At 49.6% G+C, this 20,814-nt stretch overlaps 1 protein-coding gene across 1 annotated transcript in view; it reads left to right on the top strand.

The window, feature by feature from the left end:
- LOC307086421 (receptor-type tyrosine-protein phosphatase S-like) overlaps positions 1–20,814 on the top strand; it is a 64,116-nt gene that overhangs the window by 34,550 nt on the left and 8,752 nt on the right. The window contains exons 7-24 of the mRNA XM_079751620.1: positions 3,941–4,210; positions 5,335–5,714; positions 6,716–6,917; positions 7,930–8,066; positions 8,319–8,463; positions 10,995–11,321; positions 11,696–11,889; positions 12,101–12,127; positions 12,359–12,476; positions 13,063–13,818; positions 14,697–14,791; positions 15,268–15,521; positions 15,736–15,823; positions 16,054–16,272; positions 17,022–17,179; positions 17,881–17,996; positions 19,998–20,095; positions 20,479–20,602. Of these exons, the coding sequence (XP_079607746.1) occupies positions 3,941–4,210; positions 5,335–5,714; positions 6,716–6,917; positions 7,930–8,066; positions 8,319–8,463; positions 10,995–11,321; positions 11,696–11,889; positions 12,101–12,127; positions 12,359–12,476; positions 13,063–13,818; positions 14,697–14,791; positions 15,268–15,521; positions 15,736–15,823; positions 16,054–16,272; positions 17,022–17,179; positions 17,881–17,996; positions 19,998–20,095; positions 20,479–20,602 (3,708 nt within the window). The remainder of the gene's footprint in view (positions 1–3,940; positions 4,211–5,334; positions 5,715–6,715; positions 6,918–7,929; positions 8,067–8,318; positions 8,464–10,994; positions 11,322–11,695; positions 11,890–12,100; positions 12,128–12,358; positions 12,477–13,062; positions 13,819–14,696; positions 14,792–15,267; positions 15,522–15,735; positions 15,824–16,053; positions 16,273–17,021; positions 17,180–17,880; positions 17,997–19,997; positions 20,096–20,478; positions 20,603–20,814) is intronic.

The following is a 20,814-nucleotide window of genomic DNA, read 5'->3' as shown; positions in this document are numbered from 1 at the left end:
GTCCCTGCGTCTGCGTGTGTGCGTGTGTCCGTGTGCGCACTGTGCAGTGTTGCATTTTGAGACAAAAAATTCCTAATCATTGCTAACTCTTTGCATTTATTCTTTAAATATATTTACTTTTATAGATGTAGATGTATAATAAAGCCACATAATTGTGGAACAGGGCCAGGTTATGGATATTGCTAATTCAACCTTGGTGTGCCGTGGAGAGGTAGCGTCGTGTGGGGCTATGCGGTAAAATAAACTTGGGAGCCGGTGCATTCCAATCGGGAAACAAACAAAGACATTTGACGAGCAATGTGCATCCACAGCTCCTCTGCGGAGAGACAGATCAGTATTCTCTATCCCCATAAAGTGATATGTATATTACCTAGTGGTATCTCCTGACACCACCCTGACGAGCTGTCACGGACTGACATTTGAAATTAAAGATGTCTATCCACATTTTTCCCCCCCAATATTTTCATATCGAGAGGGGGATATTAATGACTTGCTCGTAGGGCGGTGAGGTAATGAAAAGCCGTGTCCTTGACGCGCTCTAAATGTCAGCCCCACTGTCTGCCCACTGGCACAGGTACGCACTGGCACTCGGATTAACCACTGCCATAATCCTACCCCCATTTTGGTGCCTCGGGGTCTCCCCCAGCCCCGACAGTCTCCCTGACTTACCCCCTCACCACGGACCCCCTGCCGAGAACAAGAGGATAATGTTAGCTTACACAAGGGTTGTCTCTCATGGGAGGGCATTTCTAAAAGTAGACAGATGACTCCTCAAAAGCACTAGCTTAGCCTTCCCTTATCTGTGTTGTACATGTATTCAATGGTATTTTCATGTTCCGGAACAAAGCGTGGGGCGCGGGGGCGTTTTCCGAATTTCATGCCTTTTCTCATGACCATGAGCCCTCCTTTTCATCGACATACAACTATTGCACGCGCTGCTTCTCTGGCTGCTGTTGTTCTCTTTCTTTCGGTTTATTTATTTGTTTATTACAACAGGGCCCTACAGGCCTAACTCTAACCACAGATAAGTAACTTCCATGGTTGTGTCATCATGCCGTGTTGCATCGTGTTGCATCTGGAGCATGTTGGCTAGATGCCATGCGGCCTGCCTCTCTCCCCAGCATGCGGTGATGGGGAGCTGCTCCAACAATCATGAGTGTTCTAACAGATCTTCCTGTTTTTGTCTCTTTTGCTGTCTCTTTCTTGTCTTCAACTTCCTTGTCCAAACCTGGGTTTCTTTAGACGTTAGCAATGATTATTTGTGGACACATTTCAATTTTGCTATTTCTTTTCTCAATTTACGTTATTTGAACAATCACCTTCAAATGGCCAATTCATGTTGGCCAGCTGAATCATTACTGAAACTAATTTACTAACAACAACATGATTGGTAATCGTTTCTGTTGTCTAGGACCCTTTTAGAAATCATTTACATATTTTTATGTTTTCTTATTCTGTCATGCCTTATTCTTTATTCAAACAATAAATAAATGAAAACCAAACATTGATAGAGATTTTAACAACCATATGCACCTCATATTTGGACCTGAGATTTAGTAGGCAAGTATTTCTGCTTTCTGTCTGCCTCCCCTTGCATCTTTTCCTTTCCATCCAGAAGTCTCTCTCGGCCTGTCTGTGTGTCTGTCTGTTTTATTTCTGTATGTGTTAACTCATCTTCTTATTTTGCCTGTGCCGGGCCCTGGGGTTTCTTCTCTTGTGTTTTTGTCGGCATTCAATAAGGTTTATTTTCTTTCCTTTCCATTTCTTTAAATCTGTTTTTTTTTTTTCTTTTAAAGCACCTTGTGAATGGGTGAAGTGTGATATAGCCGTGTTTTTAAATAGATCCATGTCTTTTCTTCTTCCTCGCTCCTCTTCTCTCCCCCCCCTTCCCCCTAACCCCCTCTTCTAACCCCTCTCTTCATCTCCCTCTGTCTCTTTTCCCCGCCCCTCTCCCCCTTCTGTTTTCTCTCCTCTCTGCATTCTGTCTGCACCCCGGTGTGTAGGAGCTACAGACACGTGTACATAAGTTTATTAACTTTAATTAATATGCACATACTACCTCACGTTCTACCTCCTGATCTTGCACTTGCCCCCTTCCTCGCCTCCCCCTGGTCTGTCTCTCTCATGCTGTGTTGGTGTGTCTTTTTGGTTTGAATGTGTTCCGATGATCACCCTGTAACCACTAAAACCCTGGTGGGCCCCTGCCCCTGCCCCCTGCCTCCCTCCTCTCTCCACATCGCATCATCTGACTATACACTCTGTATCAGTTGTTGAATCCTCTGTACTGTCGTACGGTGACTTATTGTACAATGTGGCCGTCCTCTGCTACATTGCCTGTCTCATTGTCTCGAAGAGAAGCAGAGCACTCCTTTTTCTTTCACGCTACCCTCTCTCTCTCTCTCTCTCTCTCTCTCTCTCTCTCTCTCTCTCTCTCGTTCTCTCTCTACTTCTCTCTGGCTATCATTATGTCTATCTCTGTCTTCCTATACACCTTTCTCTTCCGTATCTCTCTCTCTGTATCTCATTCCTTTGTTCCTACTACCTTTTTCTATCTATCTCTCTATATCTATATATGTATCTCTCTACCCCTTTATCTATCTATCTCCTTGTTCTCACTCACTCTCGCTCTCTGCCACTCTCTCTCTCTCTCTCTCTCTCTCTCTCTCTCTCTCTCTCCCTCTGGCTTCCGTTCTCCGTTCTCTTCTCTGTGTTTCTCTCCACCATTTTTTTCACATAACTCTTGAGTCGCCCAGGCATGCAACGACCTATGGTTCCAGTTTCTCTCTGCATTTCTTCCTAATGCACAGCTGTCCCCAGTAGATGATCCCCCCCCCCCCCTCCCCCCGGTATTGACTAGTCTAGACACGTAACCTGTTCATGTGGGCCAGACCCAGTCAGCCAACAGCCAGCACACTATCGATTGGGCTCTCTATATATTATGTGTAATATATTGTTTTTTTCGCTGAAAAGCTTTAAGCTGCTGCAGGCCAATACATCCAATAGTGAGGAGATTGTTATTGAGCAGCCACGGTGAAGTGGGTGAACTAGTTAAGCTAAAAGTTGTGCTGAAACGATTTCCACTCCTTAGCAGGAGTACCTCGTTAATAGTCAATGGAGAAGGCACTCAGATGTTCAGTCTCGCCGCTCCATTTATAGATTATGTATGGTATAGTAATGCAATGGGCTGTGAACCAAGATAAACTGACCATAGGTGCCATGTCCTGGTTGAGCTAAAACTCAAGAGTCTGTCACAATATTATTTTGAGTAGGCAGCTCACTCTGACCAGTGGAGCTTTCAACACAAAATGTTGTCTTTTTGTTGAAACCATCAGTACCATACAGTTTGGAGTAAGCTTGATATATCCCTCTGTAATATTATGTCAAAAAATTGAAGTTCATTCTCTCCCTTCCTGTTACCTCTCCTCTCTCCTCTCTCCTCAATTTCTCTGATCTTGCTCGCTCCCTTTCTCTCTCAAATTATTTCCTTTGTACGTTTTCTCTTTGCTCCATCTTTCTTTCTTTCTTTCTTTCTTTCTCTTTCTTTTCTCTTTTGCCCTTACACAATTCTTTTTTTTTTGCTTTGTACTTTTGTATAATTCTACTCACTACTCTCACTCTCTCTCTCACTCTCTCTCTCTCTCTCTTCTCATTACTCTCAAATCTTCTATGCTCTTTCCTCTGCGACTTTCTCTCCCTCTTATCCTGTCCACCCCCCCCTCTCTCTCTCTCTCTCTCACACTCACTCCCTCTCTCTACAACCCCTCCCTTTATCTCCTTCTCCTCCTCACTCTCTCCCCTCTCCTCCCCACCTCCCCACCCCCAACCCCCCAACCCCTACCTCCCCACCCCTCTCTCTCTCCTCCTTCCTCCTTCCTCCCTCCGTCCTCCTCCTCCTCCTCCTCCTCCTCCTCCTCCTCCTCCTCCTCCTCCTCCTCCTCAGTGCGCCGCGTCCCCCCTCGTTTCTCCATCCCTCCCTCGAGCCATGAGATCATGCCGGGGGGCAGCGTGAACATCACGTGCGTGGCGGTGGGCTCGCCCATGCCCTACGTCAAGTGGATGCTGGGCACCGAGGACCTGACCCCCGAGGACGAGATGCCCATCGGACGCAACGTGCTGGAGCTCACCGGTGTGCGCGAGTCGGCCAACTACACCTGCGTGGCCATGAGCAGCCTGGGCATCATCGAGGAGGCGGCGCAGGTGTCCGTCAAGAGTAAGCAGGGGGGGTTCGACGCCCAGCAGGGGGGGGGTTCCGTCTCCAGCTCAGGGGTTGTGATTGGTGGGTGGAAGAGGCACTGTGTCACTGTTCTAGCGCGGCTGGTTTGCTCGGGGATACGACTGAGGCGGAGCTTCGCCTGATGATTGAATGCGCCCGTCAACGAAGCGATCCGTCTGAGGGAATTTGTCCTTCTAGATTGTTTTCTCTAAAGTGTTACATAGTGCAGCTTTGACGCTCGCAGTACTCGTCTCTTGAAGAAAAGAAAACACATTGACATTTTGAAATGATGCAAATATGAACAGGGAGTGCATATTTCAGAAAGTATGGAATACGTTTGACCCGCTGCACGGTTATGCAAGTTAGCCTTGTCGCGGAACACAGCCAGGTGATTGAATGTATTATTTGAAGTTATTATGGTTATTAACACTAGCTAAATGGAGTCGGGGCAGTCTATTGATGATAGGGTGTTGGACTCCCAGTTCACGGCCACTGAGTTCGATCCACAGTGTCCCCAGTCTGCCTGTAGCTATTCCTCAGCCAGCCCAATTTGCTCCTTAAGGACATATATCTGAATTAAGTCGCTTTAGATAAACGCCTCTGCTAAACGACTAAATGTTAAATGCTGTGTGCCAACTTCTACCATCACAGTCCAGACATCAAACCCCCTTTCTCCACCAGCGGGTTCATTTAAGTGTAGTTCACACGGTGGAACACCTAAACACACTTCTTTGTTTTATCCATTCAAGTCAAGTCAAGTCACGTAATTTATTTCTATAGCCCTTAATCACAGTTACGGTCTTTATGTCTTTAAGTGTTCTGGATACCCCCTAACCCTAGCAAGGGGAAAGTCCCTTTATGATCAAGGATGCTTGGGAAGGATCACAGAGGGGGGATCCCTCCTAGGGATGTTTAAGAGTGCAATGGGTGCCATGATGACATACATAAGCATACAGAAGCTTTTAAGTCCGGCTAAATTGTTAGAAGAACTAAATGAGACGTGTCCATGTCGCTGAGGGGCCGCCAGGGAGAGAGCTGGGAGCTGGCCGGGGGAGCGGCCAGGGATCCGCTCATGATCCCAATCCTCACTTCCGTCCTTGTGTCCCGTCCTCTCCCCAAAGCTCTGCCAAAGCCCCCCGGCACCCCTATCGTCACGGAGACCACGGCCACCAGCGTCACCATTACCTGGGACTCGGGCAACCCGGACCCCGTCTCCTACTACATCATCCAGTACCGCGCCAAGGCCCCGGACAGCAAGTACGAGACGGTGGACGGCATCACCACCACGCGCTACAGCATCGGGGGCCTGTACCCCAACACCGACTACGAGATCCGCGTGTCGGCCTTCAACAGCATCGGCCAGGGCCTGCCGTCCCTGAGGGTGGAGGCCCGCACCGGGGAGCAGGCCCCCGCCAGCCCACCCCGCAACGTCCAGGCCCGGATCATCTCCAGCAACGCCGTGATGGTCCGCTGGGAGGAGCCGGAGGAGCCCAACGGACAGGTGAGGGGGGAGGGGCCGGATTGGGAGGCATGGGGGACTCTGTGGAAAGGGGTTCGTATGCCACTGATATCAAAATATATATATATATATATATAACTGTTGTAATCTGTCATCAAAATCAATCATCATCATGGACGAGTTTTTGAAAAGCGCTGTAAAAAACGAATTTATTATTGAGATCACCATGAGGATGATGTAAATAGTGCTATTTTAAAATGATATACCTTTGTACTATATTTAGAGCATATTTATGTATTTTTCCTCTTAAATATCAGAATAACCAATACAGCGAAACCTGACTCCAATTGCACCGATGCATTATTTTGATGACGGTCTAATGGTTATTAAATTGCACATTGCAGCCTGAACAGAGTGATGACCAGGCCAGATATGAAGCTCAGCCACCATTACGGTTAAGGACATTGCACTCAGATGATATGTACAGGCAGGTGACCAACAGTTCACAGATAAAAGCCATACTTAATGTAATCCTGAGAGTCGCAGGCCAGCGGTCACAAAGGCCCTTAATGAAACGTCTGCCCGACCCCTGAAGCGTTAATGTTTGTTTATCATCTGGGAGACGGCATCAGCCATTGCAGCGAGAGGGTTTCACCTTGTGACAACGACCTACACAACTAAACCTGCTAATCCATTTGACCCTGCGTAGTCAAATAGGGAAAAATAACGTCATGGATTTAGAGCCTTACCTGTGTTGGTCTAGTCAGACCAACAAACAAACAAGGGCAGCATTGTGGATTAGCATGCTGTCGGACGGCAATGGGAGATTACAGTGTTTAATACCGTCAGGGATGACCTCAAAAAACACATGACCAGGACTAATATCACTCCACCCCCAGCCTCCTCCATGAAGAATTACAGCTTTACAGTCAGTCTGTCTGTCTGGTGCCTTCTCTGGCTCTCTTCATCCCCTGTCATCTTTTCTGTGTGTGTGTGTGTGTGTGTGTGTGTGTGTGTGTGTGTGTGTGTGTGTGTGTGTGTAGGTGAAGGGGTACCGCGTGTACTACACAATGGACCCATCGCGGCCCATGAACGAGTGGCAGATCCACAATGTGCAGGACAGCGTGATCACCACCATCCAGTACCTGGTCACCTCCGAGACGTACACCATCCAGGTGTTGGCCTTCACCTCTGTGGGCGACGGGCCCTTCTCAGACCCCGTGCACGTCAAAGTTATGCCTGGAGGTCAGTGAAGTGCCGTGTGTGTGAGTGTGTATGTGTGTGTGTGTGTTCGTGAGAGAGAGACAGAGTGTGTGTGTGTGTGTGTGTGTGTGTGTGTGTGTGTGTGTGTGTGTGTGTGTGTGTGTGTGGATGTGGGTGTGTGTGTGTGAGAGATATGTTTAAAATGTATATGCTATTTGAAATTAAGGGAAAGCAATGTGTGTGTGGGTGTGGGTGTAAAAGAGAGGGTGTGTGTTTGTGTCTGTGTGTCCTTGTGTGCATGTCAGAGATAGAGAGAGTGTGTGTGTACTTGTGTGTTTGTGTGTGTGTGTTTCAGAGAGTGTGTGTGTGTGTGTGTGTGTGTGTGTGTGTGTGTGTGTGTGCATGTCACAGAGAGCATGTGTGTGTGTGCATGTCATTGTGCCCTTGTGTGTAACTCTGTGTGTGTGTGTGTGTGTGTGTGTGTGTGTGTGTGTGTGTGTGTGTGTGTGTGTGTGTGTGTGTGTGTGTGTGTGTGTGTGTGTGTGTGTGTGTGTCTTCCTGTGGCAGCTGGGCTGTAGGTGTGCTTGTGGGTAGATGTATACCATCCTTACGCCGGCTATTTATGCAGAATGTGTGAATGTGAATAGGTCATGTAATCTGCATGCCGCAGCATAAATTACCACTTAGTAGCTAGCCTCATTGAGTCATGTTGGTGGGCAAGCCGGAACTGCTGCTTTTAAGTGTCTGCCATAAACCAGAAAGCAAACACCATATAACTATATAGCACCATGAAATTCTAATTTGATATTAAAATAAAGGAAAGACATTGGGAGGCAGTATAAAAATACAAAAGTGATCTGGGGATCTGGGTAGGGCACGGGGCGGTAATAGAAGCAGTTCGTTTTTGGTTTCCTTTGTTTCTTTAGCTTTTTCACTGCTGTGATGGTTGAAAGGAAAAGGGAAACATTGCAGTGTTTGTGTGACTCATTTTTAAACAACGATTTTTCTGTGTACGGATGAGGAGTCTAAATGATCACTTCGATGGTCCCTACAGTGCCGGGCCAACCGGGGAAGTTTAAGGTTGGCAAGGTGACGGACACCAGCATCGAGCTGACCTGGGAGCCGGCCTACACCAAGGAGGGCATCGTCAACTACGAGCTGCTCTACAAACCTGTCAAGTTTGGAAGTTTGGTACGACCTTTCAGTTTCACTTTCTCTCCTTTCTGACCTCAGTCTAAAAACTCACTTCGTACCTCATGGAGGGAAAAAAACTCTGATAATATTCCCTAGAACCACACATCTGACCTCGCTCTCTCTCTCCCTCTTCCTCTCCCTCTCCCTCTCCCTCTCTCTCTCTCTCCATACTTCTTTTCATCTCTCCCTCTCTCGCCCACATTTTACTTCACTTCACTTCACTTTTGTCTGTTCTTGCCTGTCACACAGGAGAAGCTGACCTTTGGGCCCAGGAACTCTTACACCGTGGAGGGGCTGAAGGCCAACACTGAGTACTCCTTCTCCCTGGCTGCCATCTCCAACAAGGGCATCGGGGCTTTCACCAACGAGCTGGTGCAGAGGACATCACAAGCCAGTACGTCTCCAAATGCCACCCCACCGCCTTGGTTCACTAATGTGCTCATGAGTATATACACGTCTGTTCATAAACATTTCCGTGTAATGGACCTGCACGCACACACACACACACACACACACACACACAAAATGCAAGCTTACTTGTGCATACACAAAATGTGCACCTACAAACATGCATGCTTATACGCACACACTTACCCTGTATACGCACACCAATAAGTATTTATGCATTTAACCGACACACACAAACACACACACACACACACAGACCAATTAAATGGTCAGTGCACAATATGTAAGATACACACAGACACAAAAAGATACAAGCACAAAAGAACAATACGCAACACACAAACACAAACACATACATCCGAATACACACAAAAAGACACATGCAATTGGTGTTTTCTATTTTCCCTCAGCGGTGGATTGGCTGTTTTGTCATTACCCCCCCCCCCCACACACACACTGCGCTCCACCCTCTCTGCTCCACCCTATATGCACGGAGTGTGCCTTTCTTGCTCTACTCATCCTCGCTCATTCTCCGACTGCAAAACACGCTGACAAATGGAGACGGAGTGCGGCGAGCGGCGCTTAATGTTCCTGCCCGCCCCTTTCTTCTCCCCCTCTCACGGCCACTCTGTCATGCTGTCACAGTCCTCTGAAAGAGTTCATCTGTTTGGGCTGCTTTTTCTTCCCCCCTACAATCAATGGGAAGCTAGCCAGTGGTGTGGAGGATAAAGTGATTGCTAGTGATTGGTCGGTCGCTGTTGGCAGGTGAGTGGTGGTTGGTCGGATGCTTTCGTCCTTGTCGTTAAACTTGGATCCTCTCCCTCGTCTCGGCCCTGTCTCTTCTTCTCTGTCTGCCTAATCACTGTAATTCGGCGATGAAGGCCAAATATGAGTCACTGCTATTCATATGACAAATTAAAAGCGCTCAGGATCCACTCTCCAAGAGAGACGAAAAAAACAAAAACACTTTAGCCCGAGAGAGAGAGAAGAGAGAGAAGAGAGAGAGAAGAGAGAGAGAACCGTGCAAGGGAAAGAATCCAAACAAAATAAGTAAATAAGTAAAGTCAAGCAAAGCGATCCGGAGCTCTGATACGCGTCAGTGTCCAAGAAAGAGGTAAGCCCTTTGTACATATATATAAAGTATAAGTCTATAAGAATAAGTGTTCTCCACTGCAGTGTGATAAATCAATGTGTGCTCATAACAGATCATGTTTCCGGGGGTTGGCCGCGTGTTGCTGGATTTGATGCGCTCGGCTGCCCTTCCCTTTACCTCTAAGTTGGGGAAGAAAAGGCAGCTTGGGTGGCATTGTGCTGGGGTTGGTAGAGGGCAGGGGAGGGGGACGCTGGCTGATAAGCAGACGCTCTCTCGCAGGAAGAATTCATTTCCCGGAGAAGGTTGGGAGCGCCGCGCTATCACCGGGCTTTGGTGCACATCTAGATTGTCTCCTTGGGGAGAAGGTGGAGGCGCACGGGAACGGCTGAGTGCGTAGATACTTGAACCTGCCAGCCAGGACTCCTGCACTGCCTCACATAGGTGCAGCTGGCGCAACGCACACCCTCAACCGCAAGGCGTTGCTTTCGTTAGTGGGTGCGTTTTTGAGGGGAGGATGGGTGTTATGTGTGTGCGTGTGTTTGTGCATGCATGTGATTGTTTCCATGCGTGTTTTGTGTGTGCTTGTAGGTGTGTCTGTTGCTTCGAGGTGTGTTTTGTGTGTCTATGCGTGTGTGTGTGTGGTTGTGCCATTGAACCCTGATGCTAAAAGATCGCTTTTATCCCCCAGGATGTGTTGAACGATGTATCCATCTCCCAACTGCTGTTGTTAAAAAACGTCATTACATCAATCCCTCCGAGTGCCTTTCCCCACAGTCTCTCCCTTTCTGCTGCGGTCGTAACCTTCGTCTCTGGGGCCGTCTTCTTGGCACAGCGTGAGATGTGTGTCATGGTGAATACCTCCACCTCTCGTGTCGCTGAGCACCTCCGGCGGAGGGCCGATAGCCCTCCGCCGGCCCCGTTCTGCCCTCCGGATTACACCGTCACGGTCCCCTGTGTTCCGAGGGTCCCCCGGGGGTCTCCTCGGCTGGGGGGGTGCAGCCCAATATGGGTGATGGGCTCGACAGACACAGACGCTCGGTCTTCAAGCCTCTTGAACGTAACGCCCTGCCAGGCCCCCCGCTCAGAAGGGGATCCTTTACAACGACACCACGTGAATAGCGCATTCACCGAATTATGAAGAGGTGAAGTCAGGGTCGGTGCACACTATCCGTGTTGATTTAAGGGTGGCTCTAGGCCTCACGATGTCGTCCTCCGTTACATTCTCTTGTAATTGTTGAATTTAATTTGGTTCTTGATTTCATGTGGTTTTATTTCTTTCCTCTTCTATATCTGTTCCTTTTGCTTGCGCTGTCTTCCCCTCCCTTGCCTCAACCCCCTCCCCCCCCCGACACCAGACCCATGTTCCGTTCAGGGCTCCCCCGTAACCCCCTGCCAACTGCCCTCCCTGCCCCCTGTCCAATCAGAGCCCGGGGCTGCACCCGAGGGCGTGTCCTGTGAGAGCGCCAGCTCCACCTCCCTGAGGGTCAGTTGGACGCCGCCTCCGCTGGGGGGGGGGAGCGGGTCGGCGCGCTATGAGCTGAGCTACTGGCCGCTGCCGGGGGAGTCGGGGAGGGAGGCTCAGCCCAGGGGCCCGGGGCCCCGGAGGCTGCAGGTGCCCCCGGACGCGGGGCAGGCGCTGGTGACGGAGCTGAGGAAGTGGAGCTGGTACAACGTGTCCCTGGCCTCGGGGCCGTCCTCCGACGGGGACGGGCCCCGGGGCCCCCCGCTGCTCTGCAGGACCGCCGAGGACGGTACGTATGCAGCGGGGCGGGGGGGTTTGAGGGGCCGGAGGGCGGCTCCATTGACCTTTATAGTATAGATTTTCTAATAGGTCAGTGGATTAAGTGTGTGTGTGTCTGTGTGTGTGATCTGTGTGCTTCTTTGTGTGTGCGTGTGTTTGACTGTGTGGGTGTGTGTTTGTGTGTCTTTGTGTCTACGTGTGTGTGTCTTTGTGTCTACGTGTGTGTTTGTGTGTGTGTGTGTTTGTGTCCACGCATCTGTGTGTGTGTGTGTGGGTGCGTGTTTATGTCTACGCATGTGTGTGTGTGTGTGTGTGTGTGTGTGTGTGTGTGTGTGTATGTGTGTGTTTGTATCCACTAATGTGTGTGTGCGTGTGTGTGTTCAGTGCCCGGGGCAGCCCCACGTCAGATAGATGTCAAGCCGCTCAACTCCTCAGCATTTAGAGTGGGCTGGCGATCGGTGTTGCCGCGGTTACAGCAGGGTCAGATCCGCGGGTACCAGGTGCACTACAGCCGTGTGGAGGGCGGGGAGTCTCGGACCCTGCCCCGCATCAAAGACCTGCTGCTGGACGACGCCCAGGTGAGACCCCGCTAGTCGGGGAGAAGGAATATAGTGCTGCTTGTTATCCTTCTGAATGATGCATAGCCGCGCTGCCAGAGGCTAATGTCTGGAACTGCATTAAGCTCAGTCTCGTCTGGCTGTTTTTTTTTTTTCTGTCTTTTGACTCGTGTTTCCCAATTGCTCTCTTTGTTGCCAATGCCTTCCGGATGTTTCCTGTCTCTGGGACAAGATGGAGGCGGATGACTCCACTCAGTATGTGAGTGCAGGAATACCCGCCCTCGTATATGACATGAAATATGACTTGACATCAAGTGAATGTTACATAAACATCCCATTAAGGAATTCTCACTGTGCGGCAATTACATTGCCACACTCGTACCCCAGTCGTTTCTCTCTTTTTGGCATAATTGCGACTTATGCTACTTACAGCTCCTTGTTGTCGTCCCGGGGGTTTGATGGTTGTGTTGTGGTTGTGTGTTGCCGATAGGAAATGATTTTGGGGGGGCTGCGAGCAGAGACTCTGTACTCTGTCTCCGTGGCCGCTTACACCACCAAAGGAGACGGGACCCACAGCAAAGCCAAGCTGGTTCCGACCCCAGGGAGAGGTGAGCATATGGCGCGTGCACAGTTCACTGCACATGATGTAGTACACACACAGGAACACACACACACACACAAAAACATACACACACACACACACGCACACACACACAAAGACGCATATACACACACACGCACACACAGGAACACACACACACACACACAAACACACAAAAACACACACACACACAAAAACACACACACACACACTCTCACACACACACACACACGCACGCTCACACACAAAGACGCATATGCCCACACACACACACAGGAATGGATCTTTCAGTTAGCTACGCCAGAAGCCTTGTTATCCCTAATAAGCAGAAAACCAATGGACAATAAAACATAAAACATTTTTATTCAAATTAATTAAAATGTATCACACGTTTCATTTTTATAGCACTTCTCACACTCAAATACCCTTTTACAATGGCAATCACGCATATGAATTAAAAACCATTCAATGCAAATTCCCATGCAAACCACTTCAAGTCGAAGCTTTATTCTCAGCACAATGGCAATGATGCTTTCAGATATTTCAGAACAGCCATGATTGGTTTTCTACATGTTTCTCTTCATTGTTTGCAGTCCCCGGCCCCCCGTCTCTGTGGCTGCGTCCAGAAGCGGGCCCTACTGTGGTGGCTCGGTGGGCGGCCCCACTAGGGGACCCAGAGACGGGCTCCGCCCCCCAGGGGCCACCAGTTGAGGTCCTGGGGTACCGCCTGCAGTTTGGGCTGAAGAACTCGTCCCTCGACACCCTGCTGGACCTCACCGCCCAGAACCAGACCTACACGGTGCAGAAGGACCTCCGCGAGGGCTCCACCTACGTCTTTATCCTCTCCGCCAAAAGCCGGGCGGGCTACGGACAGGAAGTGCGTCAAGAGATCCAAATTCCCGAGTACCCGCCGTCGGGATTCCCCAGAATAGGGGACTCTGTGAACGCCACCTGCTGCTCCCTGCAGCTCTCCTGGCTGCCCCCTCCCCCGGAGGAGCGGCATGGAACCATCACAGAGTACACCTTGGCCTACAGAGAGGCCGAAGAGCTGGCCAGGCCGTCGTCCGTGGCCTTGGCCGGCTCCACCGCAGTGCCTGGCTCAATAGTGGTGGCTGGCTCCACTGCGATGCCTGGCCCCAGTGCAGCCGCTGGCCCTGTATCAGCGGCCGGCCCCACTGCTGCCGCCGCCCCCCTGTACCAAGTGTCTATCCCCGCCTCCGAGTCTGAGTACACCATCCTGGGCCTTAACCACAGCTCAGCCTATGAGCTCCAGCTCAGGGCCCACACCAAGGCGGGGCCGGGCCCGCTCAGCCCGCCGCTGGTGTGCCGAACCCTGGCCTTTGAGACAGGTAGGGCTGGCCTAAGACTAGAGATCTCCCGCAATCCCCCTCCTCCTCCACCTTGTTTGAGCACTGTTCCTGGGTGGCGGTTTCACTTCCTCCCACTGTGACGCTAACATCGCCCCCGCCGGGGAGAATAGTAACATAACTCTGGGCCGGTTCTTACAGGCTGGTCCCCCACCCCCACCCCCACCTCTGGCTGTCACCAAGGCGGAGTGCTTTACAGTCCAAAGGAGCACAGCTGCGCTTTACCCTCCTCAACCTCCTCTACTCACTCACTTACCAACACCTTCATCACCTACCCTTCACCACCAGTGGAAGCAGGCTGAATGCTTACGGGTGTTTGCCTCGGGAGCACTGCTTATCACATTCCCTCAGGTAAAAGAGTCAGAGCAGGGGATGGATGTAGGGCCCGAAACACCCCCAGGGTAAGTAAAGTCAAGGACTAAAAATGAGCTGGAAACAGCGCACGCTGCTGCATCTCAAGGTATGATTATTTTTCTAGTTCTTTTGCATCTGATTGACCTCCACAGCCACAGCGATAATCCAAACTCAAACCCTTTTCGCTAACCGTTTGACTTGTTTGACCCAACCTCTCACGGAACACGCTTCATCAGAGAATGTGTCATGTCACATTCCTCCAATCCTGTGCGTGCGTCCGACTGTGTGCCATCCACGACTCTGCGTCACCCCCCTGCTTCCCTTCATCCTCCTGACATTCTTGTGTTGTTCTCTCCCCCGTGCGAGAGCTGACCAGCATGTACTCCTCCCTCGGTTTCACAGGTCTGCAGATGGACCACACAGAGAAACTGTTGAATTGAAGGAGAGCTTGGTTTAAAGGCCGCTCTGACTTTCGGTTTTTGGTGGGGCTTTTTTCTTTTTCGCAGATGTGCCGAGGAACTTCTCCGTCAATTTAGCCACCAAGACCAGCGTTCTTCTGACCTGGGAGTTTCCAGAGAGCACCTATCCGTATCGCTTTACTGTAGGTCTATTCACTGGTACATGACGGTATATATATTAATGCATTGAAATGTGGCACCCTGTCTTTACAGTGTAACACTTTACTAATCCTTGGAGGGACATTCAGAGCTGTGCTGTGTCATTCTGCACAGACAGAATGAGCAGAGGATTTGATCACACGTGTCTAGAATTCACAAGACGCTCTGTAGTAACAATAAATGCTAGTATAAAGAACCACATCTGTTTAAGTCAAGATGTTTAATGCTTAAAAATAGTAAATAATAAAACAGTTTAACACTCTGGACTCCAATTAAGTTAGGGCACGAATTTGGGAAGAGTCACAAGACATGCATCGTATACAAAGCAGACAAGCACTTTTTCCTACAAACAGTCAGTCCAGTGCTAGCATCAACCCTATCCCTGCCGTACATGCACGCACGTAGAGCAGCATGTTCACCCTGAGAGGCTGACCGGCCCCTCTCCCCCTCCGGTATCCAGGTGGAGTACAACCGGCAGAAGATGGAGGTGGACGCGCGGCTCAGGAAGGCGGTGATCCCCAACCTGCAGCCCGACACCAGCTACGACTTCAAGATCACCTCCCCGGAGGGAAACATGGGGGGCCTGCGCCACCGCATCAACGCCAAGACCTCCCCGCCCATCACCATCCGCCGGCCTGAGGTGGACCACACCCGCGACTCGGAGACCACCGTCACCATCATCCTGCCCTCTCTGGAGACCCGCACGCCCGTCAAGTAAGCCCCCCCCATGGACACGCACCCCCACATTGACACGCCCCCCTGGCCGAAGATCGCAATGGATGTCAACATCTTAACTTCTCAGCTAGTTTTACTTTGAATTTCGAGGGGAAATGTTTTGTTGTGAAATACTCAAGAGAGAGTTGGTTAGGTGTCCATTATGTATATGTACGGTGGAAATAGCGACATTTGTGTCCCCTTGTGCTTGAAGGAATGTGTACGTGGTGGTGGTGCCACTGAGGAGAGCCAAAGGCGCCATCAAACACCTTAAGAGCCCAGATGAAATGGACCTGGAGGAGGTAGGACCGCGATGCCAAACAGCCGCTGAAGCCTATTCATTCTACAAAGAGAAATAAGAAAGGCCATGAAAACTCGGTTCTGTTGAAAATCCTTGGACTCTGTGGAAACGCTTAAATGTCAGCGTCGTGCTATAAATCACAGCGAACGAACATGGCCGTCTCCTCTGTCTCTCCCTCTCCCCCTCTGCTCCCGCTCCTCTCCTCCCCGCCTCTCTACGCCCACCTCGCAGCTTTTAAAAGACATCAGTCAGCGGCAGCGAGACACGCGGCAGCAGAAGCAGGTGGACCTCCGGAGGGCGTACATCACCGCCCGGTTCACGCCGGGCACCCTGCCCGCCTTCTTCACCCTGGGGGACCAGCTGGACTACGGCGGCTTCGAGAACCGGGCCCTGGAGCCGGGCCAGGAGTACGTCTTCTTCATCCTGGCCGAGCTCAACGCCACCACCGGGGTAGGGGGGCCGCGCCGCCGTCTCTCGTGGTCTCTAAACAGGGCTTGCACTTCAGAGTGCATCATGGGAGTTTGTGTTGCTGATGCTTCGTCATATGGAGAGGACTCGTGTGGGTACTAAATCAACATTAATATACCGTAACCTTGGCTAATGAAAAGGTTGTTTTTCCGCGTCCCGCATGAGAAACACTGTGGCCGTTTCAAAACCAACAATGTCTCCCCTTATTGAGACATCATTTCAGGATTAATTATGAAACAATGACCAAAAAATATAGAATAGCTAACATTCAAATGCTCCCAAAATGGCGGCAGTCGTTGCAATGTGACGCTGCGATGTACAAGCCCTAGAACTCTCTAATTCTCTTCCTCGTTCCCTCACTCCTTCTCTCTCTTCCCCTTCCCTCCTTCGACACGTCATGTCTTAGTTGTCTGAACCTTGTCACTATACATTACAATCAATCAGCCCTGCTGCTAAAACAATAAAACACATGTCAGTCAAACCAGGGCCGAACAAAAAGGCAATAAAACCCTGCGTTTGCGTCGCGCATGCTAATAAAGAGTGATGCCTCCTTACGTTTATTGGCAGCGATGCCTTGCCCGGGTTTGCTTTATGTGGGGTTTAAATTAGAATGGGCAAACAAACATAAAACAATACAGATATACTGCATAGACACACAGGATGCATTGCCGTCTCTGGACTTGTCATCTGCCCTCCGTTTTCAAGCATGTGCACATTGTGTGTGATTTCAGAAGATGTACGTAGCCAGTCCCTACACTGAGCCTGTGATCGCCCCGGACTCGGACCCTCAACCCCTGGACGCCGGGGACGGTCTGATCTGGGTGGTGGGACCCGTCCTGGCGGTGGTCTTCATAATCTGCATCGTCATCGCTATACTCCTCTACAAGAAGTGGGTCAAATGCATATAGGTTCATTACATGAGGAGGATGTACGTTATGATCCTGTCGCTGTTCACTCACTGTTTATCAGATGATAAAAGCACCTGCTAAATAGTACGATCCATTTGGTAAATGCCAAAATAGACGCCTTTTTGTGTGATCCTTCCTCAAAAGGTTGCCGTTTGATTCCGAGGTTCTTATAATCACTCCGTGCTCAACCTTTCGAGAAGCGTGCGTTGGATTATGATAAATTCAGTTGTGGTCCAAGTCTGTCGGAGCAGTTATCAAACATTCTGACCCTGACATATGCATGTGTGATGTGCCCAGAGCCATCAAGCATTTGAATACTAATGCGTTGATATTGATTTTTTTTTCCCCCTATAACAATGTGTCTTTTGTAACAATGTGTTCTTCCCTTTTCCTCCTCTGCTTCTAATTATTTGGTGTGCCTGCGCTCATTGCATTGGAAGCAGCAAGCCTGACAGGTAAGATTAAGCAAATGTCAAGTCTGTTGTTATTTTAACCCAGAACAATTAGCAGATACCTTATCTTAGAGAGCGGAAACACACAAGGCTCCTGGAATAACACGCTAACAAACACCCTGCGGATTCAAATCAGTTGGCATGGGGATGGTATGTCATTACTTAGTCTGCTTCTCTCCCTCTCCTTGCTTCAATGTGGTATTTGGATATTTGGCTAATTGGTCCCTGAGAAGCAAACGCAAGGACTCTGAGCCCGGCACGAAGAGCCTGTTGAGCAACGCAGAGATGATGGCCCACCACCCCACCGACCCCGTGGAGATGAGACGCATCAACTTCCAGACCCCCGGTAAGCAGCACCTTAAAGACAGGCCTCAGCCGGCGGTGTGTGCAGTGGGTACCAAGCGGGCCTTTGGGCTCATGTTAGGGAATTCTAAAGCTGTTGAAATGATCCGTGTTAAGGCTAAGAGGGGATAAGGCGATCAAAGACAATAAATCTGCCGGCTCGGGCTTCTTTGGGAGCCTATTAAGATAGTTGTGATACAGGAAGCCACAGACTCAAGACAACCATCTTGGTGAGCTCGCACTTACTTGGCAGTTTGCCCTTTCTTGGGGGGGAGATGAAAATGGAATATCAGAAACCCTAAAACTCAGGTATTACAGTCAGTGCTTAGTCACAGTGGTGAGTCACGATGGAGCGAGGGATTCTGTGACCGTCTCCACCCCGCCCACGCTCCACCTGCCAAACCCCCGTATCAGCAGAGCATCGCACAGACCAAATTGGCATCATTATTTCAGAATCCTCCTGTGATTCTTTACTCATATCTATTTTTTGGTATAAAGCAAAGAAACATTTGAAGTCCTGTGAGTGTTCCTGGTTAATATTGATCCTGCTTCAGAGCGTTGCCGTCGTTAGTTCTCCTCCACCAGAAAGTGAAGCAACCCCCCCGCGGCGGAGCTAAGTCCGCGTGGCCCCGCCCCCTGCCGTCTGTCAGATCTAGCACAGCAGATGTTCTTGTTATGGAATTAGTCCTCCTGCTTCCTGTCTGACTGGCTGCTGCTGCTGCCATTTCATCTGCGAGGCTCTCTGCAGAAGCACGAGAGCCTGGCTCCGTGATCGCTGGATGAATCGCCCGCGGGCGGATTCTACAGCGGGGGCGATTTAGACTGAGATTTGTTGCTGGAAAACGTTCCGTGACAATGGATTGGTTTGAGCAATTTTTTTTTTTTTTTTTTTCGTCAGCCGGGGAGATTATCGTGCACACAATACATTAAACGACACAATCTCCCCGCTATTCAAATGTCTTTCATCAACTCGGAGGATTAGGATTCTTGCGCCCCTTTTAGTTTTCAATTTTATGTCGTTTTTTTTGGGGTAATATTAGTTATTACAACACCATCCAAGAACTCTCATTATTCATTTAGAGTATTTTTTCATGGTAACAACCTTGAATCCCCCACCCCCCTTCCTCCCCATTCTCCGACGAACACACCAACTGATATTCCTCTGCTTAATATGCGGCATGAAACAAGACAGGATTTGTTTCAGGAAAATCCGATGTCAACTTAGGTCACTGCGGTCGTGACGGGAATGTTTTGCGTTGATTACTCCTGGAGGTCGGCGCTATTCATCACTGAAACTCCTGTAGCAAGCAAACGATTTAAATACCTGTAATGGTGCAACATACATTACCACGATTAGATTTATGGTTTATGTATGCCGTAACGAGAAAAAATATTGAAGCGAAAAATGCATTAGAGTGCTCCTGGATGGCAGCAAGATAGTACTATAGTTTTGATCCAGTGCTTCTGCGCATTACAGCTTATGAATTAAACGGCATAACTCTTCCGTTCCACCTTCAGCTGTGTAAAGTAGGACTTGTGGGTACCAAGCCGGTCCCCATATGCCTGTGTGAAGGTGTGTGTGTTTGTCTGTGGTGTGTGGGTTGGCTTGACTGTGCCACCCTCCATATTAGCGTTCTGTCTGTGTCTGAGTCATTGCTCCCACTCTGATCACAGAGAAAAGTAATTTATCAACAGAAAACAATTTACAAACAAAGAGACTCGCTCTACTTTGCCCCAGACCATAGATCAAAATGGATTTTCTGCCTCAGCATATTCCTTAATAGTATCTGATGTTTTCTTATTGTATTATTATAATCCTTACTCCATCTCTGCATGTAAGTGATTCTGACCAGGGGGTGGGGGGGGCATGTATTTTAAGGGATGTTGCCATGTGGTCTGAACCCTGATCCCATGCTGTCTGTCTCTCTCTCTCTCGCTCTCGCTCTCTCTCTCTCTCTCTCTCTCTCTCTCTCTCTCTCTCTCGCTCTCTAATTGGGTGCACCAGGGATGATGAGCCATCCTCCGATCCCCATCAACGAGCTGGCCGAGCACACAGAGCTGCTGAAAGCCAACGACAACCTGAGACTTTCTCAGGAGTATGAGGTAAAAACACAGAAAACGCTCTAAATCGAGATGGATGAGAAGTTAACATCCTCCTTGTTGTTCGGCAAAGAAGATAAGATGGAATCGATCCCCTCAGGGGGAAATACAAGTAAATAATAGTCATGTCCTATAAAAAAACGCTAGCATTACTTAATGCGTTCTTCTCTGTGTGTACAGTCACAATGAATTATTTAGTTATTCCAGTAATGTGCACTTTTATGGATTGGATTGGTTATTGTTTTAGTTATTTGTTGGTTGTTTATGTTGTCACTCCCACTTGTATCCATTATTAAACAACCTCATTGGTCAATGCCATTCACTATGGCTCTACAATGACCCCGATGTGTTGAACACCTGCTGTGTGTGTCCCCCCCGTCCCCCAGTCCGTTGACCCCGGCCAGCAGTTCACCTGGGAGCACTCCAACCTGGAGGTCAACAAGCCCAAGAACCGCTACGCCAACGTCATCGCCTACGACCACACCCGCGTCATCCTGGCCCCCATCGACAGTAAGACACACACTGAGGAGCATGAGTAGGGGAGGGACCCCCGAGTTAGAGAGCCTGTGTGAGTGTGAGTGTGCATTTGTGTGTGTGTGTGTGTGGGTGTGTGTGTGTGTGTGTGTGCGTGTGTGTGAATGTGTGAGTCATATTATATGTGCCTGTGTGCTCATCTGTGTGTTTGTGTTTTTGTGTTTGTGTCTGAATGTCTCCAAGGGTGT

This window comes from Pollachius pollachius (genome assembly GCF_949987615.1).
Source record: "Pollachius pollachius genome assembly, chromosome: 14".
Lineage (NCBI taxonomy): Eukaryota > Metazoa > Chordata > Actinopteri > Gadiformes > Gadidae > Pollachius > Pollachius pollachius.
This window is presented reverse-complemented; position numbering and strand designations above follow the sequence as displayed.